Source organism: Macaca fascicularis, chromosome 14 (genome assembly GCF_037993035.2).
Source record: "Macaca fascicularis isolate 582-1 chromosome 14, T2T-MFA8v1.1".
Classification (NCBI taxonomy): domain Eukaryota; kingdom Metazoa; phylum Chordata; class Mammalia; order Primates; family Cercopithecidae; genus Macaca; species Macaca fascicularis.
In genome coordinates this window covers 38582307-38604345 of record NC_088388.1, presented here as the reverse complement: position 1 = coordinate 38604345, position 22039 = coordinate 38582307, and the positions used below count along the sequence as shown (strand labels likewise).

Here is a 22039-nt window from a genome sequence, read left to right as displayed (position 1 = left end):
CTCAGGAGGCTGAGGCAGGAGGATCACTTGAGCCTCGGAGGTTGAGGCTGCAGTGAGCTGTGATCATGCTACTGCACTCCAGCCTAGGTAACCCAGCAAGGCCATGTCTCAAAATAAATAAATAAATAAACAAACAAACAAACTGTTTAAACTTTTAACTAAGCTATGTTAAAATAAAGGGAATATATATGCAAAACTAATCACTTCTTAATTATTTTACCAGATTTTTACTATTTTTTATTCTTTTGGGGTTACTTGCATCTAATGTATCTGTTTGATGGGAATATTATATAATGGTGTACTACTGTGCTGTCTTCCCAACTTTGAGTTCAATTAGCCACTGTGAGAGTATTTAGACTAAGGAAATCAACAAATACTACAAATCAGGGTGTTTTCCTCCACACACCCAGCTGGTCAACACTTATCAGCAACGGTGACAGTTTCTCTTGGATGTGGATAATGAAGACAAAACTGTAAGGTAGGGGAATTATTCATGGTTACTTCCCCAGAATGTACTCCCATACTGTTCCTTTCCTTAACAGAACACTAAATCACCTAGCCACATAGTCTGCATGATACCTTGCCTTCAGCTTCAAGCTTATTGTCTTAAGCAAAGTGTTGTAATCCCAAACCTCACTACAGGAAGCCTGGTTTGAAGACATATTCATGATCCAAATCAGGCCAACTATGACCACTGAAGCTGATTTGAGGGAGCTGCATTTGAGCTACCAGGAAATCCAATCTGTCATTCCTGTTACATATGAATAAAGAAGCACACAGCCCTGGAAGACACTGGTAATCATCTTAGAACATAAACAAAAGACTGCCCATGCATGAATATAAGCCAAGGACATAGAACCAAGAAATAGTGAGAGAAAAACTAGGTTGGACCAAGCCTTCTCTGAATATCTAATCTAAGGCTTTCTGTAAGTTAATGCCCTTAGTTAGACTGAGGTGGACTTTTAGTTATTTGTACCAAAATGATTCCTTTCTAATACACAACATGGAGTGTGTATCTTTAGATGAGGTCATTGCAGGAAGAAAGTAAACACTCTTCGCCCGTCCTATGATAACTTTACGTGAGCATATGCCCTACTCTCCCACCACGGAGCAAGCTCTTTGTAGGCTTAAACTTCTTATTGCACATCTTTGTATCTGTAGTTACTTTAACACTGCACCCTGCAAGTGCAGAGCAGGTAGTAAGTGCTTAATATAGGTTTGCTTAATTGAATTTGTTAGTAAGTCAGAGAGAGATTGTGCAAGAAATGGAATGAATCAGAGTAAATTCCTCTTCTCTTCTTCGGCCAAGCAGCCAATATGAACCCATCTGTTGTCATTTCTGAATGTCCCAGAGAAAAAGGAATGAAGCAATGTAGCTCTTGAGTCCAACAGTTCAGTCTTTCAACTGAAGGAAGTTAGTTTTCTTCAGGGATAGAGTGAAAATAGGCCCTGGTCTTCCACTTGGCATAAACATTAGGAAAACTCCTTTGGTCAATGTTTTCATGATGCTAAATATCTGGATAAGAATGAAAATATGCAGTCAACATGCTTCAGAAACTCTATGCATATGATACCACATCAGCAAAATATCAAGTTACTTAACCAGACTTCTCATTTTCTCTGCAGGAGTCTGGGTTGCTTATATCCATGAAAGTGATGACTATGAGTATAACAGTCCCCGAACAGTGTGGCACTGTGAGTCTGAATGAAGCCAGCCCCTTATTACTCGGGGAGGGAGGTAGGTATGGAACAATGGCAAGTCAACATGAATGTTTCAGTTACATTTCAAGGAAGAAAGAGAAAATACCCATAGAAAGAGGACCGCTACCTGCTTCTGCTTTCCCATGCTTCCTGTTTCCTTTCTTCAACAGCCCTATTGATGTCCAACATACATCTTATTTATTTACGTATTTCTCTTTTTTTGAGAAAAGGTCTCACTCTGTCACCCAGGCTGGAGTGCAGTGATGCGATCTAGGCTCACAGCAACCTCCCTCTCCTGGGTTCAAGCAATTCTCCTGTCTCAGCTCCCTGAGTAACTGGGATTACAGGCATGCACCACCATATCCAGCTAATTTTTTTGTATTTTTAGTAAAAATGGAGTTTCACCATGTTGGTCAGGTTGGTCTCGAACTTCTGACCTCAAGTGATCCACCCACCTCTGCCTCCCAAAGTGCTGGAATTACAGGCGTGAGCCACCATGCCCGACCTATTTTCACAAATTTAAGTTTTCTATTTCCCAGAATGTAAGCGCCAGGAAGGCAAGGATTTGTCTTTATTTTTGTTCATGGCTGTATCCTCAGTACCTAAAATAGATTTTGGCACACAGTAAATGCTCAAGAAATATTCATTAAACAAATGAATGACCTTTAGAATGACCATTTGCCAATCAGTTCATAAATTAGAAATTAAAATGGCCAGGTTAAAAAAATTGGTTTTTTTCCCCCAAGTTAAATTAAAAGACCTTGTGACAATTAGTTCTGGCTCAACTATAGTCTAACTGTGTGACTATAATCAATTCACTTAACATTTTGCTCCTTCATTTCTCCATCTGGAAAATGGGCACAATAGTACCGGAAACATTCTTCAAAAGCTTTCAAGAATCTCAAAAGAGGCAACAACTATAAAAGTATTAGCTTCAAGATTCAATGCAGATGCTTAGCATTGTTTCATAAAATTAAATAAGGATCTCATTGTCCTTTAACTTACTAAGCTGGCAAAATTTCATTTTTCAGCTTCTGTTCTTATACATACTAATGACTATACATTAAACAACTTTCTGTATTTTCATTTCATCCAAAGTATAGTTTATATCAATTTTAATTAACCAATCATTTTCAAACAAAACTGTAATTTCTGACATTTTAAATCTGCCTTCAAAGTCACAAACTTTTAAAGATAAAAACAGATATACTCAAAAAATCCAACCTAACTCATATTTATTGAGACACGTGAAATGGCATTTTTCCAGGGTAATCATTCTTTCCCCTTCCCGGTATGTCGATAACAAACCGCTTTTGTGTGTGTGTGTGTGTGTGGTAGAAATTCCATTTATTCTCTTCTCATTTTCTCTTTCGAGCTGAATTCTATTGTAGAGTCTTCCCTTTCAATCTTTAAAAAGTGACCCTGTACCTTTAATAGCGGAGACCTGGTGAGAGGTTTCTTTCCAAACTTGTTCCCTGGCTTCCAAGTGACGAAACCGGCTGTAATTTGAGAGCAGAGAGATCCTCAGGATATCTTTAGCCAAAGGAAAAGCTCCGCATTCCCACCCAGTCCAGAAATTGAAATACTATCAGGGGGCAAGAGGCTTTCTCTCCAGCTACACACTCCATCTCCCGGGAGCAAGGGGAAACTCCGAGAGGAGTGCTACAGAGCCAGCATCTTGCCAGCGCCCCCGGAGGAGGGGTTCCCCGCTACGCCTGTGCCGGAGGAGTTCCAGCCACCGAGCGAGGGGCGCAAGGGTGGGTGCATCCTGCACTGTGGCGGCCGCGCTACCCAGACGCTGGTGTGCAGAGCCACATGAAGCCTGCTGGGGACTGGGGGCCAGGGAGCAGCAAGCCGGCTGGGACTGAGGCGGACGCTGTCTCAGGGAGACGCTGACTCGCAAAGACACTCCCTTCCTTGTGCCTGGGTGATAAGTCTCCTCCTGGGGTCCCTGGCCATCCTGAATATCCAGAATGGTGTTTCTGAAGTTCCTCTGCATGAGTTTCTTCTGCCACCTGTGTCAAGGCTACTTCGACGGCCCCCTCTACCCAGAGATGTCCAATGGAACTCTGCACCACTACTTCGTGCCGGATGGGGACTATGAGGAGAACGATGACCCCGAGAAGTGCCAGCTGCTCTTCAGGGTGAGTGACCACAGGCGCTGCTCCCAGGGGGAGGGGAGCCAGGCCGGCAACCTGCTGAGCCTCACCCTGCGGGAGGAGTTCACCGTGCTGGGCCGCCAGGTGGAGGATGCTGGGCGCGTGCTGGAGGGCATCAGCAAAAGCATCTCCTACGACCTAGACGGGGAAGAGAGCTATGGCAAGTACCTGCGGCGGGAGTCCCACCAGATCGGGGATGCCTACTCCAACTCGGACAAATCCCTCACTGAGCTGGAGAGCAAGTTCAAGCAGGGCCAGGAACAGGACAGCCGGCAGGAGAGCAGGCTCAACGAGGACTTTCTGGGAATGCTGGTCCACACCAGGTCCCTGCTGAAGGAGACGCTGGACATCTCTGTGGGGCTCAGGGACAAATACGAGCTGCTGGCTCTCACCATTAGGAGCCATGGGACCCGACTGGGCCGGCTGAAAAATGATTATCTTAAAGTATAGGTGGAAGGGTACAAATGCTAGAGAGAGGGAATCCAATCAGCCCCACTTTGGAGGGTGGGGGACAGAAGATGGGGCTACATTTCCCCCATACCTACTATTTTTTTATATCTAGATTTGCACTTTGAGAACAAATCTGAGGTCATCTTTAAAAAGAGAAAAATTGGAGACGAGTGATTTTGTTTTAGTATTGTTTTTGTACATTATTTATGTGATTGTTACAGAACTGTCACCTGGAAAGAACAATTTTAAGCAATGTCATTTCTAGATGGCTTTCTAATTCTGCAGAGATACCTGTTTCAGCCACATCTAAAAGAGCACAGTTGTATGTGGTGGGGAATGAAACTTCCCCATCCTGCAGATTATGTGGAAATACCCAAACATAATAGTGCGTAGCTCCTTTTAGCCTCTAGCCTTCACTCCTGGGCTCCAAAAGCTATCTGAGTTGCTTGTTTTTCAAATGAGGTTCAAGGTGCTGCTTTGCATGCCTGCCAACCCATGGAAGCTGTTTGTTACTTCTTTTCTCTCTTATTTATTAACCATGGTCTGAGAGTTGTTTTTGTTTTTTGTAACAGTATTGCCACAAAACTATAGGCAAATCGCGTTTGCAGGGAGATTTCTGGTGCCTCTGTGGGTGTGTGTAAGTTAAAGTGGTCACATTTAAGAAGGCCAAGCTTTGTAGTGGTTGCACAGTCACACTGATATGCTGATTTGCTCTTTCTCATTGTATGTCTATGCTTTGTCATCAGTGCTATAGTAAATTACAAAGAAGTAGTCAGATTGTTTGAACATACCCCAGATGCCTATGATTTAGGTTACCAATGTATTCTTTCTCATTTGGGGTTTTGCTTCTGTTTGTTTATTGGAAACTTGTACTTCAAGTAGGGGGAATTCTAATTCTAATAACTCCTTAGCTAAGTTTTATAATTCAGGCAATAAACATGTTTTCATATAATACTGGCTTACTTTGTAATTTACATCTGTAACTTCCATATTTCAAAAAGGGGCCAATGCAAAAGGAGAGAGATTTAAGCCAGTAAACTGGATTTAAGCCAGTTTACTTAGAGTATATGATAAAGAAGGCAGGGGAATAGCCACATGTTTGGCAATTCTCTCCATAGTCACCCAGCATCCTCACAAGAAAACAAAAATCTAGCCATTGCCAGAATTTTAAATTTGATCCCTATAGGTCTGCTTAAAGACTCAAATTTTCTCCATTTTTTCTCATAAACTCAGTTGGAAAAGTTTCTGACAAGGCTCATACCCTATACCCTTATGCAGAGCAAGCATTCCAAACTAAGTTATAAACTACAATGATGTTTAATTTTGAAGCCAGGTCTACATTATTTAATTAATGGCTTTAAAAGGTGGAGATGCACTTTATTTAGTATCTTTCCCTAGCCAATTCTTACTCTCACCTTAAATATGCTTTCTTATTGCATATATGCACAGATGCACACACACACACACACACACACATGAAAATAAATAATGTTCATATTCTTCTGTTCAACAGACATTTATTTTCTTCTCTCCCTTGAATAAGAAAACAAGTTTTCCATTCCTATGAACTGTCTAATATCTTTCTATTACTGTAGGGGAAACTGAGGCTGGGAAAGGCTAAGTGACTTATCTTCCGTCAGTTATAACAGCCCCTAGTCTCTTAAATTTAAGTACAGGACTTGCCCGTACTAATATTTTTAAGAATACTGAGAAATGAGAGAGAGTGGTCGAATGTCTGAAATTTTGCTTAACTTATTGTACTTAAAATCACTTATAACTTCTTTTTGTTACTCAGGGCCCCACTTTTGTTGCTTTTTAGACCTGTGTGTAGAAAGAATATTAATGATCACTTAAAATAGTTTCCTTCTTTATTCTAAAAAAATGAGGAAAAAATAACAGTGGCAAATAAAATCGTATTTGGTACTAAAATGTTTGTAGTTTGAAGTCACAATCATTAATGCCTCAAAACATTATATCACTCACTTCACAGTAATTATTTGGTAGTTCACAGACTTACCAAATGTCATCTCGTTGATCTTCCCAGCTGTAATGGGAGGATATTGGACATGTGATAGTGATGGAAAACTGTTTTCCCTGTGCATGCTAATTTCAATCTATTGGTAATGCTTCCATGCAACGTTATGTTAAGAAGGATTCAAAAGACACAGAAGTGAAGAGTGTCATCCCTAATTAGAGATATCTTCCATGGGTGCAAGAAGGGGAATGGTAACACATCTGCTATAAATTTGAAAACCCTTAAATAGATTATGTATGAGGTTCTTTCCAGTGCTAACATTCTATGATTCCTACAAAACCAGAACGAAATTATCTGGCATCCAATCACTCCACTCAAGCCTAGATGTACAGCCAGTAATCCCACAGAGTCTTATGTAAATGGCCTCAGAGGGCAAATGGGAATTTCCAGGTGGGGAGAGGAAACAATCCTGAACTGCCAGCCCAGAGAATAACATTACAAGGCTGTTCCAAACCTTCTTAGGGTGGGGAGCCAGACCTACTCACATCTTTCCTCTCCACTTCCTCATGATTCTTATTAGACCTTGTTATTCATGCAGTGACAAATTCTCTTTTCAAGCAGTGGTTCTTTTTATTTCTTAGACCATGTACTATTTTGAGACTCGAAAGAAAACTACACACTCTCTTCTCTGCAAAATCTACTTGCAAACGAATCTATATAAGTTAGGATATTAATTGTTTTTATATTTGTTGACCACTTAATTTGTGCCAGGCACTGAGCTGCGTTGTTGGTCATTCTGGGATGTTACAAAGCCTTGGGGCTTCATCTGTAAACCAAGAAATTTAAAAAGCCTCTTAGAGTTTTATTTGGAACAGGAGGCATTTATTATTATTGTTGTTGTTGTTAAGTATAGTAACAATTAAAAAACAGCTAACTTTTCTGAAAACTCAGTATTATTGGTAAGGCCCTGTGCTAAGAACTTTGCCTGGGTCATTTCTCTTAATTCTAACAACAAACTGCATGAGGAAAGCATTTTATAAAATGAAGTAGACCAGGCGCGGTGGCTCAAGCCTGCAATCTCAGCACTTTGGGAGGCCGAGACGGGCGGATCACGAGGTCAGGAGATCGAGACCATCCGGCTAACACGGTGAAACGCCGTCTCTACTAAAAAAAAAAAAAAAAAAAAAAAAACAAAAAACTAGCCAGGCGAGGTGGTGGGTGCCTGTAGTCCCAGCTACTCGGGAGGCTGAGGCAGGAGAATGGTGTGAACCCGGGAGGCGGAGCCTGCAGTGAGCTGAGATCAGGCCACTGCACTCCAGCCTGGGCGACAGAGCGAGACTCCGTCTCAAAAAATAAATAAATAAACAAACAAATAAATAAAATGAAGTAATACATGTCAAGCACTTAGAGTCGCGCCTGAGACATAGTGAATCCTCAATAAATTTTACTTGCTGTTATTACTGTTTTTATTATTATCATTACTTTTATAGCTGAGGCCTAGAAAGCCTAGGTACTATTTTCAAGACTAAAACTGTGTAATATCTTATATACCTTACTATGATCTCGGTCTTAACTGATGATTCTCTAATGAGATATACAAGCAAATAAAAGAAGAATGTGGAGGATAGGGGATTAAAGGGGCCTCCAGTTGCCACTTTAAATGTCCTCTGCAGTTCAGATTCTTGATAATGTCTGGAAGTCAGAAGCTGGTTGGCTTCCCTGTTTATAGAATTACTCATTAATACTTTCTCTGGGAGATGCGTTGTGCAGTACCACTAATTCTTCTCTCAGTCGAACCACATGAAAACATCTATATAACTATTTTGAAGTGTTCTACAGGTATCCATCTGGAGGCTGTTGATGAAAGACACCAGGCTACTTTAGCCTCTGCTACCACCAAAGCCAGGCTCATAGAAGTGGTCAGAAGCTGTAAGAAGCCAGCAGGTGTGTTATGTACAGCAGTACCAAGAAGCTGTCCAATAGTTCACACACTTTTCATTACCTTTTAAACTCTCATTTACAACTCTGCTAAGGAAATGGGCTCAAAACTTCCCGGGAGGAGCCTTGAAACTTAGATTATAAACTATTTTGGTAAGTTATAAAAATGTCCATGAAACCCACTAATGATATGAAATCATACTAAGGGGCAGTGTGGTCAAATTTCTGATGCATTTTTCAGAGGAGGATTATTAAATTATTTTTTATATGGAATGTAATACTAAATTTCATGTAAAATTGGGATGTAACGTTTTATATGGAATAATAATATTGGATAGAAAATAGAAATGCTAAATATGGTTTATGAATATTTTAATATAAAAGAGAAAACAATTGGAGACGTAAGAAGATTTGGTTTCAAATAGAATACAAAAAACTGCAACAATAACTAACTAGTATAGAAAATGGGATTCCTTCAATCATATTAGTGACTGTGGAATTAAAATGGTCCTTAGGAATACTATTTCTAAAGTCAGGATCTCGATGGATATGTCATTCATTAAATATTTTAATATGCCACTATATGAAGTAGCCAGGATAATAATAGCTTATAAATATGTAAGGAAACTGACACCTAAACAAAGAATTCAAGTACAGCAATGTGGGAGATTGGAGTATGTACAAGGTTCTATGGGAGCTCAGCAAGAATTTAAATTAGAACTATCTGGAAAATGTAGAGTAGCATATCTTAGTCTAATCTGTGCTGCCATAACAGAATGTCTGAGACTGGGTAATTTATAATGAACAGAAATGTATTAGTTAACAATTCTGAAGACTGGGAAGTCCAAATCAAGGTATCAGCATCTTGTGAGAGCCTTCTTGTTATGTCATAACATGGTGGAAAGAAAGAAGGCTAGAAAGAACAAGAGGGGGCCAAACTCATTCTTTTATACTGGCACCAACCACACCCATGAGCATGAAGCCTTCATGGCCTAATAACCTCATTAAGGTCTCGCTTCTTAATACTGCTACAATGGCAATTAAATTTCAACATGAGTTTTGGAAGTCCCAAATATTCAAACCTTAGCGCAGTGCAAATAAAACAAAGATTCGGCATAAACACACACTCAAGACACGCAGGATTTTTATTCTTGCTGCTAGTGTTATTGTTGTTTAGCCTTTTTAATAACAATTTCTGATTACAAAAGTCATTATCAGCCGGGTGTGATGGCTCAAGTCTGTAATCCCAGCACTTTGGGAGGCCGAAGCGGGTGGATCACAAGGTCAGGATTTCAAGACCATGTCTTAAACCATGGTGAAACCTCGAACCTACTAAAAATACAAAACTTATCCAGGCACAGTGTCAGGTGCCTGTAATTCCAGCTACTTGGGAGGCTGAGGCAGGAGAATCACTTGAACCCAGGAGACAGAGTTTGCAGTGAGTAGAGATTGTGCCACTGCACTGTAACCTGGGCGACAGAGCAAAACTCTGTCTCAAAAGAAAAAAAAATGTGATTATCTGCTGAATGTTAATAATATAGAAAACACAGTAGCACAAGAAAACAAAATTGTTCATATTCTGAAACTCCTTCTGTCATATACTCACTATTTGCATTTTGATATACTTCTTTCCATACTTTTCATGCATATCTATGTATATATTTTCTCTTTAGAAAAAGTATTATAATAAATATATTGTTTTGTACCAATGTTTATTTCAGGTGTTAAGAATATTTAATTGCATCAATGTTTTGTAAATGCTTAGATCTATCCACAATGTTTCAGGATGCAGACGTTCTAGGTTCTAGATCTTGCCTCACAATGTATTAGCTGTGTAACTTTGAATGATTCCCTGAAATGTTCTGAAATTCAGTCATTTTGTTTGCAAAATGAAGATAATTATAGCTAGTGTTTATTAAACAGGCACTGTTCAAAGTGTTTTCCACATATTATTTTATATAATCTGGTTAGAATTATATTCTAGGTTGATGTTACATTTCATAAATCTTTCAGATAAAGAAACTAAGACACAAAGAGCCTAAGTGTTTAAAAGTTACCTCCTGCAGGCAGTTAAAGAGCTAAGTTTCCTGAAGTAGCTAGACAGGAATGGAGTCAATATTCAAACACAGTCTGACTACCCTGCTTTCCCGATAGTCCCTGAATGACGTTTTCCCTTTCTGAAGGCAGTAGACTGGACACATAATTTGCGAACTGTCTTCCTATTCTAGGATCTATGATAAATGGCGTCTGAAATGAGTATTTCCTTTATATGATCTTCTTAATTGGAAAAATTCAAAACCACATTTTCTTTAAGAAACTTCTTTCTCTGTTTGAATTTATGTTGGGTAAAATATAAATTCCTGATACCTGCATATGTCACTCCATGATCCTTTGCCTAAGAGCAACTGGCTTCTTTTACATTTTCCAGGCCCTTTTACATGCATTATCACATTGACTATAACAATTTTTTATAGATGCTGAACTGGCATAGACAGTTTATGGCATTCACTATTTGGCAGGCTGCAGTCCAGTGTTCACAGCTAGCAAGTTCTTCTGTCGTTCTGTTATGCTTTATATCTGAATCCAGATACAAAACGATTTCTTAGGCTGGGCATGGTGACTCATGCCTGTAATCCCAGCACTTTGGGAGGCTGAAGTGGGCGGATCACTTCAGGTCAGGAGTTCGAGGCCAGCCTAGCCAACATGGCAAAACCTCGTCTCTACAAAAAATACAAAAATTAGCTGGGTGTGGTGGTACAAGCCTATAATCCCAGTTACTCGGGAAAGGCTGAGGCATGAGAATCGCTTTAATTCAGGAGGCAGAGGTTGCATGAGCCGAGATTGTGCCACTGCACTCCAGCCTGCGCAACAGACTCTGACTTAAAAAAAAAAAAAAAGGTTTCTTGTCCATACAGGTCTCTGAAACTAAAAGTACATACTATTAGGAAGTGCTATGTACTGTTTTAGTTAAGAAGGTTTAAAAAGACCCCTCTGAGTAAGTAGGAGATATCTGAATTGAACCTCAAATCTTAGGTAGAAGCCAAGAATGTGAATGTCAGAGGAAAAACTTCCTGGTAACAGAACAGCAACTACAAAGTCCTTCAAGCAGACACAACTTTATATGCATGAGAAAAAGAGGGAAAAAAATAGTGGAATTATAGCAGAATAAATCAGAGAAAGAATAAAAGAATTTGGGTTGAGAGAACAACTGGGGTTTGGTAACAGATGAACTGAATGGCCATAATAAGAAGTTTGGATATTATTCTGATTTCAATGGAAAGTGTCTAAGCAGAGAAGTAGTATTACTTGATTTACACAAAAAGACCACTATGGAAGATTAGTCTACAGGGAGGCAAAAGTGGAAGCAGGAAGGCCACTTGGCCAGGTAGCTCCTAAGATATGCCAATTATAGATGATGGAGGCATGGTCTAAGGTAGTAGTGGTGAAAATGGCAGAAACTGGTGTTTATCTTACACAGATATGTCCTACTGTGGCTTTTTTCCAGAAAAATCTGTGACATTCTTCCCAACCTGCTCCTACATTGATCCAATTTTCCCACTCTAATTCCATTTATCCCCTTTTGGGTTTGATGTTAGCATTGCCTCCCTCTGATTCTTGACCACCTTCCTCTCCTGACTCTCAAAGAAATGTATGAATGGGATTTAGCTTCTCCTCCCAACTATATCAGGTAATATATGGATTCCAGATGACCTCTCTGACTCTAAGTCCCAACTCTGCCTACCAGCCCAAGCCCTGTTTACCCTATTTATGGACTAGAATAGACAGATCTATAAAGGTGAAGATTCAACCACACGCATGCCTCACATATTTTACAATCACATATAAACATTGCATTAGAGTTTAGACATCTTCCCTTTATCAATGATCTCTTGTCATCACTGCATCTATACTTATTCTGCATTTTTCTTCACAAGAGCTATATCTAAATATAAAAATATAAGCTATATCTAAATATAAAAATGCTCTCTTGAGGATTTCCAATGTCTTCAGTATTCTACATTGCCTTGAATTTAGAAGGTCATGCAACATTCTATTTTGACTCTAGTAAGCATTTACTTTGATGACTTGTATATTTTACCATTTCCTCCTTTTGCTTTTCCATGAAATACAGGAGATATTTTGTATGTCAACAGCTTGCTGTTTACTGAAAGGACCCTGACAGCTATGATTAATGAGGTAAAGTCTCCATGATCCAGGGTTGGCAGTAATGGCTTGCATTTTCCAGTTGTGAAAAGTTTCCTCCTGCAGGCAGTTAAAGAAATGTGTTTCCTGAATGTCTTCTCTCACTTTGATCTTTTCCCAACTCTCATCCCAAGACCAAGCAAACGGGTATGCTCCACTCAACTTTCAAAATGTAAGCTTTGCTGGCAGTTCCACGAGTTGACCACTAACAATTTCCACCAGATGCTACTATAGATTAAATTATAAAGAATGGAAAACCTAGTTAGTGAGTTTGCATTGCTCTGAGTTATATTTTTGCCTACCCTTCAAACATCCATTTTCTCCTGCCCCAGTTCCCTTCTCTCCTGTTCTCTCCTTCTTTTTTCTCTTTCCCTCTTTGCCTCCAGACAGTATAGATTTCACTTTTAGAAGCGTAAGAAGTAAAGGCAGAAACTGATTCACATTGTGGCTTTGCAACATATTAGCTGGGGAAATCTGGGCAAATTGTCCAACCTTTTAGAACCTCGGTTTCCTCCACATACAGTGGGGAATATGACACATGCATTGCAGGGTTCTTGTAAGGATTTGATAAGCCAATGTATGGAAGGGGCTAAACATAAGACTGAGAAATAATGTCACTATTTTCACACAATCTGGCAACCTATAGCTCACTGAGGATCCTCTTTTAAGAAAGGATACCTTATATGTTCTTTGGTTGAACAGTTTGTGTTTCAAATAAGCCTTTGGGATTCTATGTATTTTCTGTGAGCCAGTCTTGACCTCCTCTTCCTGGCAGGCTCCTCAGAAGCCAAATATGTGTTTGTTCCCATTCATATATGAGAGGTTCCTATACATATGTTTACACCACAAACACCCCCTCCCTATTTGGGCCAAGAAAATGAATGCTGCAGCAGGAGATAACAGAAAATTTTCTTACCCTTTATTTCCAAATGTTAACAGGACCTCTACTTTATGCCTTGCGCATGGGGGTGATGCACACAAAAGTAACTTGGGAATTTTCAGGATATAGACAGCAACAGTGAGAGAACTCTTAAAACTTGGCAATAGGCCACGTAGTTAGAGAAAATAAGAATATTAATTTCTAGTATTTACTGAGCAATTAACTCTATATTAAAAACTGGGTAGCCTAGAAAATTCTAGTTTTTAGGCCTACAAGACTGAAGGCTACATCCCAAGTGATCTCAGTATGGAAAACCTTAGGGTGACAGCACACACTTCCTTCTATAACCCAAGACTCTAACTGTATGATTTGGTGTCCCTAACTGCCAGGTCAGGAGATTAGCAGAGCTGGTAGACTGGACTGATTCAAGCCCTGTTGCAGGTCTGGTATACATGAGTTTCACTGAGAGTACCTGCGTACATTTGCATATAACTTTGATGACTTGCTGAAGTGAGACGGCAATTTGGCAATTCTCCAGCTTGCCTGCTTCACCCCATGCAACCTCTACCCAGGCTGCAAGAGAAGAGGCCTTGGCTCAATTGAACAAGGACTCAAGATAGGATATGGTGCCCCTCTCACAGATGCCTAGAAGAAGCTTGAATTTGCACCCTTTTCAATACAAGAGGAGACAATTGACCCAGTAAATATTAATACATGCATATATTTGGCTATAAATATAAAGAATAAATATGCATATTTCTTTTCTAAATTAAAAGCATTTGGGTTACTTGAAGAAAAAACAGAAAAAGAACAATCTTTCACTGGCTCAAACAAAAACTCATTCAGGCTTAGAAACTGGCAAAGGCAATAATGATGAATACTCATCCCGTAATCATATTTTTATAGGCCCTCTTATTTCCAAGAGTTTTACCATAAAAACGATAACAGTGAAATATCTGGACTGACAGTTCACAATAATGGTATGATATCAACAGGATGTCAGGTTTTACAGTGCTTTCCCATTTCCTCTGTAAAAGTCTTACCATTACCAAAAGATGCAACTACCACTTTTGCCTCTAAATTATTATTTTTTTTAAAAAAAAACTACTTTCCAAAAGGGCTATTTGTTCACTCCTCTGTTCATTCACCACCTATTTATTGAGCACCTACTAAATATAGTTGCTGCACATAGAGGACAAAACTAGTAATAACACAAAACAGATGGTATTACCTACTATATCTATTATTATGTAACACCATTCTGAGCATGTAACATATATTTAACACAGGAAATCCTTGCAACAACCCTTTACGAGGGTTGCTTATAAACTGTTCTACTATCTATAGAATGTCATCTGATGCCTGTACCAACCATCCTCTGTCAGTCTCCTTCTCCAGCCCTGCCACAAGTCCCTTCTCTGGCTGACAGTCTGTCTTGATCTGGCTCACCCTTCTTTATAGTTGAACCATAATTCTAGAAGGACCAGGGCATCTTCAGACTGGGAGTTGGGAATATGTAAAACGAGTTCTTCCTCAGTTATCCCAGATGCTAAATAAAACAAACTTTGGATGAAACTGAGAAAGAAATAAGAGTTAATTAGTAAGAGAAGACCTTGACTTCAGGCTCAAGTTTGCCGGGATTGAGCCAGCAAACCATAGAACAAAACTCAAGATTTCAACATTATGCTAACCTCTGTCAGACTAAAATAGTAAAAAACCATACTTGTAATTATATCCGTAGATATAGTTTTAACCTTGAGAACTACATAGTCTAAGAACATTAGAGTGAGAAATAACCTTAACAAATGGAGAAGCCTAAACAGGTGAAGAAACTGATTCCAGGTCCTATAGACTCCTGGTATTAAGGTCAGGAAGTCACAGAATCACAAAGCCAGCTCATCTTATTTACCTCATCACCAGCTGCCTGAATCCTCCCTATAATAGAACAGCCTTGACAAGTGATTATACAGGCTGTGCTTGAATTCTTCAAATTACGGGTACTCCTTTCTCTCTGGCTAGGGCCAGGCTGGAGGTGGGGAGGTGAGTACATTCATTTGTGGGGGAGTTCGAACTCATTTAAATTTTTTTACATTTTGAACTAAAACCCTTTTACATTTTAAACTAAAATCTTTCTCCATGTATCTTCTACCATTCAAAAACCCACAGCCCCCAATTATTTATCCCCTTTCCACATCAAATTAATCAAATATCTGGTGGCACCTTTTTCCAGCCTCAATATCCCCAGTTCCTCCTACCCTTTCTTATGTAACATAAACAACAACCCAGATCTCCCAGCTGTGGTTTATTGCTAGGAAGAAAAGGTGTATAGTAGTTAAAAGCATAGGCTTTGCAGAAAGACAAATCCCTAGGCTGAATTTCATTTCTACATTCATATTAATATCCAAGGACAATTTACTTAATTTATATAATAGATCTTGATATATATAAAGGTATAATATATCTTTATAAATATATCTATATAAAGATATAATATATCTTGGTGTAAGGAACATGGCTGTGCTTTGGTCAGGAATAGGCCGAAGTAGGATGTTTACATCCTGCATGACTCAGCGAGTTCAGAGTGCAGACATTTAAGTCCACTTGTTATCACAGCCATGTAGCCATAACATGCGAAGGCCATCCCTTGGCCCTAAGTCACTGTTGTCTGTAAAACATATAATTGCCCTGTTGACACTATGCAGGCGCACTGGTGCCCAGAGAAAGAGAGTCAGAGCTGTCCATCTTTGCAGATGGACAGGAGGGAGCCAGGGCCCTACTAGGCTTGCTCATGCCCAAATACAGAAAGGGTTAAGCTGCTGACCCTGGAGCCAAGGGAGAGCCAACCATGCAGCTGCAGGCGCGGGGGCTGCAGGAGCCACAGAGCCAGAGCAGACAGCTGAGACAGACAGACATAGTGTAAGAAAGCTGTTGATGAGAGCTGCTGCTGAATAAAATCATCTTTCACCTGCCTGCGGCCCCTTGAGTGTTCTTTCTGCTCATCCACCCACTCCCTTTGGACTTCAACATGACATTTGGTGTAGTTGTGAACCTGATACTTGAATTTCTTTAATTTAAATCAGTAACGATGATACCCACTTTGAAGGGTTCTTGGGGTGAGTAAATGAAATAACATATGTAAAATGCCTAGCACCTTACCTAGCATTTTGTAGAAATTCAACGCGTATATTTGAATGGATAAATAAATGAACCCCTAGTTGGATGCTTTGTTTAAACTTGGCACTCATAAGTGAGTTTTGTAGAATGAAAAGCAAACCTGGAGAAGACCTTGTGTAGGGGAAAGGAGCAGAGGGAGAATGAAGGGGAAATAGCCTTAATGAGAACCCAAAGCTGCTATGGCTGATGAACTTTCTATGTAAGGAAACCTCAGCCCTCTCTGTAACAAGTTCGCCAACCATCTGACAGCGGCGTGCTTCACACTCACCTGTGCTCGGGACGGGGACAGGAGGGAAGACTCTTAAATTCAAGTCCTTTTCAACTAACTCTGAGCTGTCTCATAAAGGTCTGACTGCTTGTGAATTTTTGAGAGCCCAAACACTAAGTTATTTGGGGAATGGGATAAGTGGTACTTTATATCTTTTTTTCTTCTTCTTCTTCTTAAAAAATAGCTGAACAGACTTTCCTAACTCTTTCCCAAAACTTCATGTTCAGGCTGAGCTCAGCCCTGGAAGGTCTCACACTCAAGAGGAAGGCCTGAGAAAGTCATTAAAGGCAAGTGAAAGCTCTGGAATGGAAATACACAGGGAAGATGGAAATTCAATTGGCTTTTCCTCTCAGGTGATCCATCTTTCAATAACAGGAAGATGAAACCAAAGCAAACTGTCTCAAGGATAACATCTCCTAAATCATTATAAACTTAAAACATAGCTTAAAGCAGGGCCTTTGGGGCACAGCTTGTCATACCTTGAATCATGGCTCCCCTCATTATATGGGCTGTTTATGACAAACAACTGAAACTCGCTGGGCCTCAGTTTCCTCCTCTGTAAAATGGAGATAATGTCCCTTATTTCATAGGACTTTAAGGAGGAACAAATGAGAGAGTCTAGCTTGTATATGGTCTGGTATGTATGTTAAGCTATTTCACTAGATGTAAAGTAATGTATATATAGCAAACAATCTTTGTCCTATTAACATGAAGGGATCAAATAATTAAAATGAGTCCACACTTTTTCCTCTCTCCATTGCCTGTTTGGCCTCTCCTCTTCCTATCTCCCTCCTGGCTCTTGGTAGAAAGGAAAGAAACTGGACAAACACATTATCCACTTCTCTTCCCAACAAAAAGTTTATCCATGAAGAAGAACCACATGCACTAGGGAAAGAGAATGACATGGAAACAAAAGGGTAGAAGGCTGGGATGCTGCTAAGCATCCTGCAGTGCATATAACAACCCTCCATGACAAAGAGTTATCCAGTCCAAAATGTCAACAGTGTCAAGGTGGAGAAACACTGGGCTATAATATATAAAACATAAGGGAGTAGTGGGACAAATGGAGGTGGCAGGAGTATCTTGGATATCAGGCTAAGATTTCTTTCCCAAAGTAATGGGTATATTACAGGATTCAAGGGATGAAGAAAATATAATTTTAGAATAATTTGTTTTGCAAAGTTGTATCTAATTTATTGGAACTTAGAGACACCAGGGAGTTCCAGGTAGCCTGATAAAAATTCACGTTTTATATTGAATTGTGGTTATGGTGCCCCAACATCTAGTTGAAAAGTGAAAGCATCGACCATCCTGGCCAACACGGTGAAACCCCATATCTACTAAAAATACAAAAATTAGCTGGGCATGGTGGCACACACCTGTAGTCCCAGGTACTTGGGAGGCTGAGGCAGGAGAATCACTTGAACCTGGGAGGCAGAAGTTGCAGTGGACCAAGATCGAGCCACTGCACTCCAGCCTGGTGACAGAGCAAGACTCTATCAAAAAAAAAGAAAAAGAGAAAGAAAGAAAAGAAAGAAAAGAAAGGAAGGAAGGAAGGAAGACAGACAGAGAAAGAAAGAAAGAAAGAAAGAAAGAAAGAAAGAAAGAAAGAAAGAAAGAAAGAAAGAAAGAAAGAAAGAAAGAAAGAAAGAAAGAAAGAAAGAAAGAAAGAGAAAGAAAGAAAGAAAGAAAGAAAGAAAGAAAGAAAGAGAAAGAAAGAAAGAAGGAAAGAAAGAGAAAGAAAGAAAGAAGGAAAGAAAGAAAGGAAGGAAGGAAGGAAGGAAGGAAGGAAGGAAGGAAGGAAGGAAGGAAGGAAGGAAGGAAGGAAGGAAGGAAGGGAGGGAAAGAAAGAGAAAGGTAAAAACATTAGTCAACAGGTTGATTTTATCTCCTTGACTTCAACAAACCAAAAGCCTGGATTTCTGGTTTTCCCATTGATTATGACTTCTTCTGCACTTTGGCAAGACAATTAAAGGGGATGAGTGGAGTTGATTTACTCTAATAGTTTGGCATGATGTAGACAAAACATCTGGTTGACTGGTGCTTTCATTTTTCACTTGGTGGTTTTGACATGGAGGAAACATAATCATTGTTGAATGCTAACTAGTTATCATTGTAAGCCCAGCTGTTCACAGGGTACAACCAGTCCTAAAATAAAGTATTGTAGGTACATACCTTCAACCTGAAAGAATACAGCTTATAAGAAAAATGAACTCTAGAGGTAAAAATGAAGAACTCACGCATAACCTTCATTTATGTCTACTTGCCATTGTTCATGTTCAAGTACCCTCTTAAATATGTCTTACATGCCTGGGAGTTTGTGTGATTCATCAAAGCATTAAGTCAAGCCACATTTCCTAGACCAGGGCTGTACCTTCCTGGAGACAGAAGCTCCTTTTTCTTCACACATAAGTTGTTGTATACACACAAAATCATGTACCTCAAGAGGATGCATTCACCCAGGAAGGGAGTGATATGTTTTGTTATTTTTAAAAATTTATCTGCAAAGAGGAGACTTCTTGTATAAATTCATCTGATGGAAAAATAAAAGCCAGTGAAAGCCTGAGTTCATTTTTTCTGCACTCCTAAATCCTACACATCTTTTTAAGCCTAGTTCTTTCCACCTTCCTAAAGGCTTCCCTGGGGCTACTGCCCATGGTGATGAACATACATGACAATTTTCACTGACAAAGGACTACTTGGATCACTGTGTCAAGCAGATTTTTCAGGTCGTATTAGTATCCCACAGGAAAGAGTTCTGTGATCTATTAGCAATGCCTTTCATGATCATAAGAAAGGGAAGAGGTAACATGAGAACAAAGTATTTGCTTTCTTCATCCTTTCCTAGCATTTGTTGACACTGTCATTCATTTGGTACCAATGCTAGACACTGGTGTAACAATAGTGAGCAATAATAAACATTATTCCTGCTTTCTCAGAGCTTAAAGGCTAGTGGAAAGTGTCATTAAGCAAATACTCATATATCTGCTGATGAATTAAAGATAGCCACAAATTGTGCTTCATCCATCAGAGGGTAGCCTTTTCTTCCCTCTCCTTGAATTCGGATGGCCTAGTTATTTTCTTTGACCAATAGAATATGGTAAAAATTAGTTGAGAATCCCATGTTTTTATTTCCTCTGTTTTTCATTCTAGGTATATACTATTGAGCAATGATAGTATTTTGCTTAAGGAAACTCACTGCATACAGTTGTTCCCAAGGTACTGTCTTATGCCCTAATACCGTTTGGATATATCTGACTGTAATTGCTTGTTTCTCTTATTTTTATCAATAATGTCTAGCACTATGTTGAACTTTGAGTGTTTAATAATGCTTCCATAAACTAATGATTACATTAACTAAAAAAAAAAAAAAAAAAAAGAATATGGTAAAAATGAACTGTGACAATTTGGGGCCCAAACTTTAAAAGGCCCAGCAGCTTTCGCCTTTTCTACTTAGATGCTAGCCACTAAGGTGTAAAGAACATTGGGCTAGACATCTGAATGAAAGCACCCACATGGAAAGAGGTCCAAAAAAGGCAGACGTCATGTTGAACACGCTGGAGCCAAAAGATCTCTTAGCTAAATGCAACCACGAGTTAACTCAGTTTTCACAGTGTGGAGCAGAAGAACCAACCAGCTAAACCAAGTCAAGTTAAAAAATTGTAGAAAATTTAAATTGCATTGTTGTAGGCCACAAAATATGAGGGTTATTTGTATGTAGCAATAGATAGCTAAAACACAATTTCTAAAGCAGGCCTCTACCACATCCCATTTTGATCACATTATCCTGTTTTACTTTTTTTGTAATTCTTATTACTACCTAAAATTATTTTATATATTTATCTGTCGTCTGTCTTACCCAACAAGAGAAAAACCTGGTGAGAGCAAGTACCTTGCTTCATGCTGTAACCCCTATGTCCACAACAATGCCTGTCACAAAGCAGAAGCTCAGCAAATATTTACAGATTAAGTGACTAGATGGATAGTCGTAACTATGATATATGCGGTAACTGAGAAGTTAATGTTGCTATAACTATAAAAAGATTAGTCCTGGTGAGGGAGGTCAGGAAAAGGAAGGTTGGCTTTGATAAAATCTTCACATGTTATGTCCAGGATGGGAGTGAGAAAACATTTCTTTCTAATTACTTATTAATTTACCATTCTCTTTTAAGCGACCTTATCACTTTAAACTTTCTGTGATGGCAGGGTAAAAGGTTTTTTTCCAAATATTTTTACAGCGACTTGCTGACAATCCAGTTGCTAACTACTTGTTAATTTAGTAGGTAAGGAATCTCCTGAATTATAAGAACATTAATTTTAGAAAAACTGATCAACAAAAGGAGATGTGAAGTCTACTCTATTCCTCTGCTAGAAATCTAGATTAAAGGAAAAATATCTTCTTTCTTATATACCTATATATTTGCAGCTTAAGTTTCTATCTGTGTTTAAATTTGGTATTTAATTAAAGCTTAGTTTTGGCTCTCTTAATAGAAAGATCAATTGTTGGCATGAAAGAAATGAAAATTCATGGTTATAAAAAACTCTGAAATGAGTTTTAACACAAAAATACTATCAGTTAGTATACAGAAAGATAACAAAATTCAGGTCAACAACTAAGCATAGACTCTGGATTAATCCAGACCTTTGTTTGAATCTTTGATTCAATACTCCAAATATTGGAAACCTTATTTAATATTTTATCTTCAAAGATAGGTTCTTTCTATCCAATTTAAGAAATATTTATGGAACTTTCTTTGCTAGGTTCTGAAACTATAGCAGACGGCAAGACAGAGAGCACTTGTTTTCATGGAGTTTAAAATTTAGGGAAAAAATACCTAGAAAGTAAATTTTAAGTCAGTTGAGAGTCCCCTTAAAAGATTTTGATTCAGCAAAGTTCCCTTATAAAGTAGTTGAGATGATTTTGTGATATAAGGCGTATGAAGTCCCTGGAACTATGCTTGGCACATCATACATTCAACAATGTGGAATTCCCCAGCCTCTTGGCATTGAAGCAGACGGAAAGTGGACATCCCAGATATTCCAGATCTGAATGATTGATGAGGGAAAAAAAAAAAAAAAAAACACATATCTGCCTGTTCCCCATTATAATTCTAATGCTTAGGTTGAGTTAGTGAATGACTGAATTGATCCCTCTTAAAGCTTAAAAACAAGATAAACAATCTAAGTGTGCAGCTTTATAGCACTGCCTTCTCTTTAAGGCCCAGAAGAGTGCCTCACTCACCTTTCACAGTCCCGTGGTGATCAGCACAATGCCTAAGAAACTCTAGAAA

General features: G+C 39.1%; 1 protein-coding gene across 1 annotated transcript; it reads left to right on the top strand.

Moving 5' to 3' along the window:
- The first annotated feature begins 3256 nt into the window (after positions 1–3256).
- Positions 3257–5262, top strand: FIBIN (fin bud initiation factor homolog). Its single transcript, XM_005578355.5, has one exon. It carries the CDS (start codon positions 3675–3677, stop codon positions 4308–4310), a length of 636 nt encoding a protein of 211 aa, XP_005578412.3. The 5' UTR covers positions 3257–3674; the 3' UTR covers positions 4311–5262.
- Positions 5263–22039: the final 16777 nt, after the last annotated feature.

Bases quoted from the DNA above. Each gene is read 5' to 3' on its own strand.
- FIBIN (XM_005578355.5), top strand. From the start codon at position 3,675: ATGGTGTTTCTGAAGTTCCTCTGCATGAGTTTCTTCTGCCACCTGTGT.